The sequence below is a fragment of the Myotis brandtii genome, unplaced genomic scaffold (assembly GCF_000412655.1).
Source record: "Myotis brandtii unplaced genomic scaffold, ASM41265v1 scaffold624, whole genome shotgun sequence".
Taxonomy (NCBI): Eukaryota; Metazoa; Chordata; class Mammalia; order Chiroptera; family Vespertilionidae; genus Myotis; species Myotis brandtii.
The window spans coordinates 1655073-1666434 of NW_005370385.1; the positions used below are offsets into that span (position 1 = coordinate 1655073).

At 55.9% G+C, this 11362-nt stretch overlaps 1 protein-coding gene across 1 annotated transcript in view; it reads left to right on the forward strand.

Moving 5' to 3' along the window:
- The first annotated feature begins 5157 nt into the window (after positions 1 to 5157).
- LOC106723684 (potassium voltage-gated channel subfamily H member 2-like) overlaps positions 5158 to 11362 on the forward strand; it is an 11996-nt gene continuing 5791 nt past the window's right edge. The window contains exons 1-2 of the mRNA XM_014528205.1: positions 5158 to 5267; positions 10284 to 10330. Of these exons, the coding sequence (XP_014383691.1) occupies positions 5158 to 5267; positions 10284 to 10330 (157 nt within the window). The remainder of the gene's footprint in view (positions 5268 to 10283; positions 10331 to 11362) is intronic.

Consider the following 11362-nt stretch of genomic DNA (forward strand, 5'->3'; position numbering starts at 1 on the left):
CGGCCCGGGGATGGGGGCAGCTGGAAAATGGCCCGAGCCTGGGCGGGTTCCATAGTTGGGTGACCCCAGCTGGGGTCATTGCAGTGGGCCAGGTGGGAGACCAGGGCTGGGCATTGGGGCTGCAGGGCGGTCTGCGTCTTCACCTCTCTCTGGCGGGATGGTTTTTCGGGGTAGCCAGGGGGCTGCTTGGCTGTAGGTCTGGACCTCTGGTTCCTTTCTCCCTGGGCAGATGTGGGCACGATGAGCTAGAGGTGGATGGGGCCGGGATGGCAGGTGCGTGCGTGGGCAGAATAGGTCAAGCTGGCGGCTGGGCGCTGACCTCTGGTCACGGGGCTCTAGGGACCCTAGCAGCCAGCCCCTGCCGTGTGCCTGACAGGTCTGGGGAGAAGTCACTGAGGGCCAAGGAGGGGAGGGCTGAGGACTAGCTCGCTCTCTGCTGCCCCTCTCCTGCCCCCTCTCTCTTCTGCACTTCAGCTGCACCTGGCATGAGGTGTGTGCCTCTTCCCAACCCCAGTTCCCTTTGTCTCATCTGTTGAGGCCCCGCCTGCCATCCCTTCCTGCGCCAGGTGTCTCTGCTCAGCCACCGCCTCCTAGCTCAGCTGCTCTGGGCTTCCGGAGATCGGATAAACAGAGCTCTGGGCGGGGCTGCTCCCACACGTGTCTGTCCTGGCTGGTGGGCTTTGCTCTGGAAGTTCAGTGCACAGTGCTTTGGGAGGTCTGCAGAGGGCTAGGGAGGTGGCTCCAAAAGGTGCCTCTGGACCACCCATTGGTGCCCAAACCTTGCTGCTCAGTGCTTGCCGAGGAACATTTGCTGAACTCAGGGTCTTGCAGATAGAGCAGTGAACACCACATGGGGTTCCTGCCTATAGGGAGCTGACCTGCTGGAGCAGCTTGCTCTGTCTCCCCCTGGGGGTAGGCAAAGTGAGCCAGCAGCTAGGCCCCTGGCCCTGCCTCTTGGAACCTCCCCTCTATGCACAGGGTTGGCGGAGGCTGCCCTGTAAAGGCTTGTGCCTCCCCGATGGCCCTGCTTTTGCAGGGTGCCCAGCCTGGGACATCACTGCACAGCATAGAGGGGACACTGTGCGAGAGGATTAGCTTACAGCACGTGGGGGTTCTGGCTGGGAGGCAGGGGCTGCAAGACTGGATGGAAACTCGGAAGGCAGGGCCTCTGTCTGCTTTTTCACCGATGTCTCCCAGAACCTAAACCAGAGCCGATTTGCTTTTATATCTGCCTGGCCATCTAGTACTAGCTAACATTGGTGGGTGGCTTCTATGTGCTGGACACTGTGCTACTAAATGTTTCACTTACATTATCTCACAGAATCTTCACAACAACCCTGGGAGGTAGATATAATTTTTTCTCCATTTATGGATGAGGAAACAAGTTTGGAGAAATTAAGAAAATTTTCCAAAGTCACACAGCCAGTAAGTGGCAGAGCGGGGAGTGCGACTGTGTCTGTCTGATCAGAGCCTCCCCGCTCTGCTTTGCTGTCATATATTAACAGTGACACCAACTAGTTACAGGGGTATCTACAGATTCGAATGACTTCATGTACAATTTTATCTGAAAGTTGCAAACCGTTGGTGTAATGAACAGAATGTGAATACATTAAGTCTAATGTTCAGGTCTGACACCAGAAATAATGTAATGTAGGGCCAAGCTGGTTACTGTCTTGAACCTCTTTCTACTTCTGGGATAATGTATCTGCTCGCCCCTTGGCACCAGGGCCCTGAGTGCTTTGTCTGCGCGGTAGTATGTGTGGAGCAGGCCTTCCATCTTTCCCCAGGTTGGCTCCTTTGGGAGAGGATGGCCAAGGGACCCTTTCTGCAGGGGTGCTTGGAATCTTGGTGACCTTGAGGATCACAGTCCAGCTCACTCAGGTTACAGATGGAGAAACTGAGTGGCGGAGGTCCAGTTACCAGTGAATCAGTGGAGGGAGTGGGACTAGAACCCAGGCCCCTTGCCCGGGTTCAGTCTCTTTGCCCCATCAGGTTACTACTCCGAAGGAGGCTGTGACCCAGAAAATCCTGTGCCAGTCATCTCTGCCCGCCCCCTTCGCTGCTCTCACACTTCCCATGGGGCCAGGTATCTCCTGTTGGCCAGCAGACTGGCCTGGGCCCTCAGGTCATGTGAGTCCCACTTGTCCTGGCACTGGAGCCCAGGAAGCAGACAGATTTCCTCCGCCTCCCCCCTCTGCCGTGAGACGCGGGTCCCTAGGGAGGTTCTGTGTGGCCTGACCTGTGCTGTGTGCGTGCGTGCGTGCACTAGCTCACACTTTGCGCCGGGCAGAGGAGGGAGGCAGAGGTGTAGAATGCCAGGGCCACCTCTTGTTTCTGTCCAGGCCTTTCTCAGGGTCTCTGCCTGGGCCAGTCACGGGGGAGTAGGTCCCTGGGCTTCAGCCCCCGGGAGGTGGGTGGCTGGGCAGGAGGCGGGGCCTTTTGCTGGCAGGCGCCAGTGCGGACAGCTGTGCTGTGTCGGTGCCTCCGGCCTAGCTCTGTGCAGTATCAGGGCCTGGAGCCAGACAGCTCCGTTACTTAGTTGCTGGGATTGTTGGGAGGCAGGGAGGCTGGACTCGGGGTGTGTGGGCTGGAGGGAGAGACACGAGGTTCCAGGGACCTGCTGGCCCCGTGTCCATGCCCCTTCACGTCAGGCCCAGGATTAAGGTGGCACTGGGAGCAGAGCCAGCTAGTGTGGGGCTGGCAGGCAGTAACATGGCTGCAGGGCCCTGGGGCCTTGCCTGGGCAGCAGGTGCTGCTGGAGCACATCTGCATCCCCACATCGCTGGAGGGGTGGCCCGGGATCCCTTTGAGCAAGGCTCCTCCTCGCTTGCTGCCCTCCTCTGCCGGGCCTGGTGGAGGTCCCCCCTGCTCTCTGTCCCTGCGGTCCCTGGCCCCTCTGCTCTTTGTTCCCGCTGTCTCTCTTCGCCCCACCTCCTGCAGCGCTCAGCCTGTCTGCCTGTGCCCATGGTCTCTGCTGCTTTCCTTCTCCCCAGGGCTCCCTCCCTGCAGACACCCTGTCCCCTTGGTCTTATCTCCTCCTCCCTGCATCTCTCTCTCTTCTTTTTCCCACCAGCCCCCCGGAGCCTTTCTCCCTGTGGGCTCTGTCTGGCTCCCCCATACCTCTGCCTGCACTGGCCTGGTCTCCGTGTCCCTGTGTCCCCAGGAGCCCATGCGTGGGTGGAGATAGGGGTGTCTCTAGAGAAGAATCTGTCTGCTTCTCTGCTCCAGCTGCAGGCTGGTTGCCATGGTAACAGGGTCAGAGGGCACCCACTGCAACAGCTGAGCTGTGGGCTGGGGAGGAGTGGGGACCAGTGGGCCAGCCTGTGCCCTGGATCCCCCAGTGCCTGTGGGGAACCTGAGCCCCAGAGGTGGCCCCATACCAGCTGGTTTATGGTTCCCAGATTCAGACCCCAGCTTATGCAGGCGCTGCTGGCACCAGTGACACTCCTATGGGCCTCCCTTGACCCTCCACACACCCAGGCCATTTCCCCATCTCCTCCCATGCCCCTCCTCCAGCACAGCTGACCTCTCTCCAAGCTCAGACCCCCACCCTCCTCCACCCTCTCCAGGCCCATGGCCCTCAGGCCCCAGACCCCTAACTGCAGTGTGCTGTGTGCAGAAGCCCCGTGTTGGGATGCTGGTGAGGCAGCCCCAGGGTTTATTGAGCTGGGAAGGCAGGGCGGGACCCAGGTTGGTGCCATCCTTGAGATGGGAGCAGCCCAGATTGAACACCGAGGACAAGGTTAGACATAGGGAGCACTTCTCTGGAGGAGCGGAAGCCATCAGGGGCTCCCTTCACCTTGGGCCTTCCAAGACAGGGCAGGTGAGAGCACCTGCTTGTGGCCAGGAGGCCAGGAGGCCAGGAGGCCAGGAGCGGTGCCCAGGGCTCTCCCCACCCAGCACCTTTCCTCAAGGCTCCAGGAGGAGACATTCCTGAGTGGGAGCAGGGTGCCCTGTTCACAGTTCTGGATGGGTCTTCCCGTCCCTGGGGCAGAAGTGAAGCAGGCCTGCCAGGACTGAGGGGTGCGGGCCACTCCTGCACACTTGGCTCTGGAGAGTGTCAGGAGGGCGGCTCCTCCGTGTTGTGTCTGCTGTAGACCCCAGAGAGGAGCTATGTAAATATTTGCACAGAGCGGGCGGGATGGGAGCAGAGTTTGGTGATGGCCTTGGACTCCAGGGAGGGGGGGCCAGTGTGGGGTGGGGGTGAGACTGGTGAGACTCAGCATGTTTTAGCCCAGAGGTGGCTTCCAGGTTCTAAGAAACCCCTTTCACACTTAAACAACGCCCCCCCCGCCCCCACACACACGGTGCCTCAAATACCTCCATTAGAGAACCTTTTGCTTGAGGGAGAATGAGTCTTTTTCTTTAAAAATACATTCTCTCTCATCACCCCTCCCCCACGTGCAGGGAGGAACATGGAGTTATCTAGCCCCTTAGTGTGTGGGAGCTTAACAGAAACTTTGCTCCCTGCCACGGAGGAGGGCCCTGGGGGCAAGGCCAGAACAGGGAGAGTGGAGGGGCACCTGGGGCAGGTGGTTAGTACAGGAGAGGCCCCTCCTGCCCTGGGTACCTACAGGTCTCCATGCTGTGGACTGTTGGCCTGGAGCAAACCTCTCGTTGTTTAGGTGACATGAAGCGCCTGAGGGCTGGGCAGTGTCTTCTCCTTGGCCCACCGTCTTCCTTGTTCACAGTTGTGGATGAGGTTGCCATGTCAGAATTCTCCCACCATATTGCAAGCTCCGTGAGGGCAGACAGCCGTCTGTTCAGTTCTCTGTTGAATCTGTGTGTCTAGTGCATAGTGGGAGCTCAGTATATGCTTGCTTGCTTGCTCACTTAATGAATGAATGAACGAATGAAAGAATGAATAAGGTGGGCAGGATGTTGTTGCAGAAGCCATACACTGGTGTCAGTGACTTGGGAGCAGTTTCTGGCCCAGTTATAGAGCTGCTGTGTGACTTTGGGTAAATCACTTTCCATTCTGGGCCTCAGTCTCTCCCTCTGTGAGGGATGAGGATTAGAGGATGGGGAGGCTTCAGGGCCAAAGGAAGGTGGGCCAGGGAGAGGTTGCCTGAGAGGCTTAGGAGTCCTCCAGCCCTGCTGTGTGTGGGAACATGGTGGGGTACAGAGAAGGTATCTGGGCCGCCCCCACCCCCCGAGATGGACCGAGGAGGCTTGAGTGGGGGAGCAAAGCTGGGGGAGGTGGCGGTGGCAGCTGCCTGGGCCGCACTCACAGGCACAGCCATTGTGACTGCACTTCCAGGTTTCAGGTAGGGAGGCATGCTTTTTGGCAGGTGGTCCTCACAGCCCTCCGAGAGGCAGACTTCCTCTCCATCGTTTCACGGGAGGGAAACGCTTGCTCAGAAAGGCTAGGGGACTTGTGCCTGTTGACCCAGCTGGTGGGCACCTGAGTGGGCACTGGAACCCAGTTTTCCTCTTTCAGCTCTAGAGCCCTCCCACATGCAGCTGGAATTCTGCCACACCAGCTGTCTTGCCCCAGAGAGTCCTTTGGGGGCACGATGGGCTCAGGGCCCCAAGAAGTGTGGGTGTCAGCTCGGTTCCAGAGCCGCAGTTCCTCATTGGCTAAGTGGCGTCAAGCGCCTGCCCTCCCAGGTACTGAAGTTGGCTGAGCCAGGGTCTCAGCACCCCTGTGCCCCATTGCCCTGTCCTGCAAGGGACCCTGCCTGCCCCAGCTCCTGCCTCTCCCTCAAATCATGCAAACACGATATTTGTGTTATTGTTTTTGCCTTCTCTTTCCCTTGCTTTTTCCCCTTTTGCTCTCATTCCCCAGTCCCATTACCCTCCCCTTAGGCAACCATTGAAATGTACTTCCTGTGAATATGCTGCTTGCATATGTTCTTGCAAAATGTGTGTTTTGTCTGGATGCGTATAGGTTTAATTTATGTAAATGGGATGTGCTAGCTGTTGTATTCTGGCACTCACTCTTCTTAGGCAGGAGTACGCCTGTAAGTCCATCCAGGCTGTTACTTGACATCTAGTCTGTAGCTTCATATTCTGTGGGGCGAACCCACCTAATTTCCTCCCAGGGAGGGCCCTTCACAGCGTCTCCCTAAATAATGCTGCAGTGACCATCCTCACCCGTGGCCCCTTTTGGACTCATGTGAGGGTGTCTTTGAGATACATCCCCTGAGGTGGAATAGCTGGATCATGGGATCTGTGGGCACCTAATTCAACTAAGTATTGTCTGACTGTGTACCAGCTTGGCTGCCGCCATCATCACCCACCTACACAGAGCACGAGGCTGCTGTTCCGCCCTATCTCCGCCACACCTGGCATTGTCTACCTTCCTAAGTTTTGCCAGTCTAATAGGTGAAAGTGATATCCTGCTGCTTGAATTTGCATTTCTTTGGCTTCACATGAGTTTGTGCATCCACCTCATAGGCTGGACAGCCTCTTGGCTTACTTTCCTGTCAATCACCTGCTCATATCCTTTGCTCACTCTTCCACCGAAGCCGCTGTCTTTTGTTCTTGGTTTGCAGGAGTTGCTTGTGTATTCTAGAAATGCAAATGCCTAGTTAAATATTCAACATACATATTCTGGGCATTATTTCCTGCTGAATCAAGATACTGCAAATGTTTTCTCCCATTCAGTTGTCTGTTCAAGTTATCCAACAGAGAAACTGAATTTTCATACAAACACACTGCCTGAGTTTTAGCTTTGTTTGAGCTTTTGAAGTTTTGTTGAAGAAATTCTTCACCATCCGGAGGTTGCAAAAGTCTACACCCCCTTCTTCTATTTACTTAATTGTTTCACCTTCCTCGGTTGGGTCTCTGATCCATCCGGAGCCTACCTCTGTCTGCGGTGTTGAGTAGGGATCAAGTTATGTTTTTTTCCATGTAGTGAGCCAATTTTCCCAACATGACTAGTAAACAGCCTGTTCTTTTCCACTGGTGTGTGGGCCCCCCTGTACCACCAGTTAATTACCCATATATCCTTGGGTCTGTTTTTGAGCTCTGTATTCTGTTCCAAATATTTATTAGTCTGTTCTTGCGTCAAAACCACATGAAAAAAACAACAACAATGACATTTAGTATATCTTAGCATCTGGAAAGGCACATCTTTTCTCTCTATTCTTTTTTTTTAAAATATATTTTATTGATTTTTTATAGAGAGGAAGGGAGAGAGATAGAGGGTTAGAAACATCGATGAGAGAGAAACATTGATCAGCTGCCTCCTGCACACTCCCTACTGGAGATGTGCCCGCAACCAAGGTACATGCCCTTGACTGGAATCGAACTATTCTTTTTTAAAAAAATATGTTTTTATTGATTTCAGAGAGGAAGGGAGAGGGAGAGAGAGAGATGGAAACATCAATGATGAGGGAGAATCATTGATTGGCTGCCTCCTGCACGCTGGATCAAGCCCGTAACTCAGGCACGTGCCCTTGACCGGAATCAAACCCGGGACCCTTCAGTTCGCAGGTCAGTGCTCTATCCACTGACCCAAACTGGCTAGGGCTTTCTCTCTATTCTTCATTCTAATGGTTGACACAGGGATTTCTGGGCTCCTCTTTTTCTTTTTTTAAAAAAAAAATATTTTATTGATTTTTTACAGAGAGGAAGGGAGAGGGATAGAGAGTTAGAAACATCCATGAGAGAGAAACATGGATCAGCTGCCTCCTGCACACCCCCTACTGGGGATGTGCCCGCAACCAAGGTACATACCCTTGACCAGAATCGAACCTGGGACCCTTGAGTCCGCAGGCTGACACTCTATCCACTGAGCCAAAGCACTCAAGGCCTCTTTTTCTTTATAAACTTTCAAAAAAACTTTTATCGAGTCCCTGCAAAGAAAAACCCCCCTACAATCTTGACTGGAATTAGATTGTTTTATAGATGAATTTGGGGAGAACTGACATCTTTATAATAATTTTCCTATTCAAGGGCCTGGATTATCCCTCCATTTATCAGATCATTTCTGTATCCTTTATTAGTTTAAAGCTTTGTCCCGCACCCCCCGCCCCCCCTAAAGGCCTGTGCATTTCTGGTCAATTTCTAGACATTTTATCCTTCTGTTGCTGTTATGAAAAGGGTCTTATTTTGGAACACCTATTTGAATAGCTCCATGCTGGTGGAGAGAAATGCTGCCCATTTTTTGTGGGCTGACCTTGTACCAGGCAGCTGTATTGAACGCCATCATTTGTTCTAATAGTTTATCTGTTGATTTGGTTGTTATTTTAGGGAGATGACCCTATCATCTGCACATATGCCGGTTTTCTGTTTACGTTTGGGTCATTGTCATATGTTCTGATCCTAGAATGTTCCACTGGACTTTTCAGGAAGCTTTCATGTGTGCTGTCTGTGGTGGCACGTCTCAGAGTCCTGTGAGGTGGTCGAGTTCTGGAGGGATTACAAGTCTCGGTTGAGTGATTGAGACGCTGTGGCTGATGGAGAGCTGGAGTTAGGGAGAGGTGTTCTCCAGGCACCCCGGGCTTTCTGGGGCACGCTGGGGGCTAAGAGGAGGCACAGTTCTGGAAGCTTGCTGAGCCCTGGGGGAGGGCAGGACCCCCAGGTTGTCTCCTGGTGGACAGGTCTGTGTGGGGTCACGGTGAAGCAGGCTGGTAGGGGTCTGAGGTTCAGAAATCCCACCCCTGTGAGGCTCCTGCTCCACTGCTTCCCAGGTTCCTGGGCGGGCAGCCTCCACGTGCCATGCTAACTGCTGACCAGATTTCATAACACGTCAGCAAAGATACCGCCTGAGTCCCACGGTGGTCCTGACTGCTATCTAGACTCCGATGGTTTGAAATGGACAAATTAGGTTGTGAAGGGACAGTTGGTACCCTTGGATCTGGAAGAGCTTCGAGGGTGGGAGATGGCCCTGTTCACACACACCTGTCATTGGCGCAGGTGGAGGCCTCAAGTCCACCAGCAGTCCTCAAACACCTGCTTCCCCAGTACTTCCTGCGAACAGCCCAGCCCTAGCCTCAGGGCTCTGACTCTGGGGGAGGGAGGAACCTCACACCAGAAGCCAGCATGCAATTATCTCCCAAATTAGGGATATCGTTTTAGAAGAGTTCTCAATGAGAAACATCCATGTGGGCTGGATGGAGCAGTCAGGGAAATCTTTGTGGAGGGATCCTGCAGAGCCTAGAGGATGGCTGAGTTGAAGGGGAGAGGGGTCGGGGCTGTGGGGAGTGGGAGGCCCGGTGAGGCTGGGGTGCCCTGTAGGCCAGCCCACTCGTGTCTCAGGTGTCTGTGCGCAGGGAATGCTGGGATCCAGAAGGGCAGATCCTGAAGGATTCTCAGCGGGGACGGACTCCAGGAAGTCGGAGGAGGGAGGTGAAGCGTGCAGGCCTTGGGGAGGAAGGGAATGGGTCCACGGAGCAGCTTTCTCCGCCTGAGCACAGCCTTGCTCTACGTCCTCGGGCTCCTGGGGAACAGGGCCGGTGACTCCACGTGAGAGACCAGGAGGCCGTGTCCCTGAGAGGTTGAGTGGCACCCAGCGGACTGGCGCAGGGCGGGGCTGGGCCCAGAGCTCTTCTAGAAGAAGCTCTTCTCTTGAGACTATCACTGTGGTTGGGGAGGGGGAGATGATTCAGGCAGGCCACAGGCAGTGCGTTTGGGGGGGTCTAGATGACTGGCCCCCCGAGACCCTCTGTATGGCCTCTAACTCCCTGGGAAGGTGTTAGACAGGGAGGGTGGTGGAGGTCTGTCTGGAGATGATGCCTCTTTTGTGTGAGTCGGGGTCTGGACCCTGGCTCCCCACTCCTGCCCCGAAGTGAGTCTTCCCCAGGGTGTCTGCCTCGCAGCCCCTGAAGCAGCCGAGAAGATGGCCTCTCTCTCCCCACCCCACCGTCTCACACGCACTCATTCACTGGCTGGCCTCTCAGGCTCCCCTACTCTGTCCCCTGGTCCTGCAATGTCCCTCGCTTCCCTAGGCCCCAGGCTGCCCATGAGAGCCGTGTTAGTGACACGATGGCCCCCGTCCAGGAGTCGCTCCTTCTGCATCTTCCTGTCGCCGCCACCAGGCTAAATATAACCTGACACTGCACAGCCCTGCATGGAGACAGCGTCTCTGCCTGGGGGCGGACAGGGCTGATGGGGCCCCAGCCTCCTGCCCTCAGCGTGACTTTGGGCTCAGCTCCTCTTGCTGGGAGCGGGACAGGGAGGGGTCCAGGGCTAGGATGGCTGCCTCCCTGAGGTCACCTTCCTTGCAGGGCCCTGTTTCGTTACAGCTCTGGATGCTTCCACAAGCCATCTGTCATCTCATCTGGCGGCCAGGGCAGGAGTCATTCATCCCTGTGGTGCCCCCAGGGAGCCTGAAGCTCAGAGAGGCGGACGACCTGCCCACAGTCACACAGCACTTGCTCAGGTCTCCTGATGGCTGGGCAGATCATCTCTGCTCCCCAGGCCCGTCCCTCTGCCTCAGTTATTCTCTCTTCCTCATCTTGCCCGGGCTCCGGATTGAGGTCCTGTTGACTCTCTGGCGTAATGAGGGCAGGTGCCAGGCCTGTGTGGTTTGTGCTGCCCAAATACTTGACATTGGTGCCCTCAGTGACTGCTCATGGGGGATGAAGGAGCATCACGACCTGTTTACAGGCAGAGGGCTGACCTGGGGGTTTGCTGAAGGACACTCCGAATCCTTGCTGGCCCCTCCACCCCTGGCCACACTGCCCTGATGGATAAGGCCTGGGAGTGATAAAGCTGAGGCCAGGGGTGCCCAGAGGTGGGAAGTCCAGTTGGGACCGTGAGTGGGGCCCCCGGATGGGTTGGGACACTGGGCAAGATGATGCCCAGGGTTGGCAGCAGATGAAAGTAAGCCAGCATTGGGTTCTGCTGAGTGACGGCACCCTTCCCTGGGGACAGGAAGAGCTGTACCTGCTGCACCTGGAATGTGTCCAGGCCTGGTTCTCCCCCAGGGTCCCTCCGCTGTCCCCTCCTCCTCTCCTTCTCGGTGACTTTTGATGAGCTGCATGGCTGAGTCTACTTTCCTGTCTCCATCCCGCAGGACCCAGGGTGCCCTGAGCTCCAGGAGGCAGGCGAGGGCTGGGCACTCAGCCTCCCCACCCAGAGCCAGGTGTCCTCAGCTTGGGCTGGGGGTTGGGAGTGTGAGTAAGGGCTCTTGGCATCAGCTACAAGAGCCAGGTGGCTCGGGGCCTCTCCACTGGGGAGACCCAGCCACCTGTCTCTCCCTCTCCTTCTCCCAGGATCAGGACTTCCCATGAGTCCCGCTCTGCTTCACTCATGTCATCCATCCCTCCAGCCTCCTGGGGTGGGCGTGACCCTGGGGCTGGGGAGGGGAGGTGACTTGCCCAAGGTCATTCTGACACAACCAGCAAAGGCTATTTGACTCCACAGCCTGTGTCCCTCCCCTTTGCGTCAGGGAACCCCACATCCTATCTGT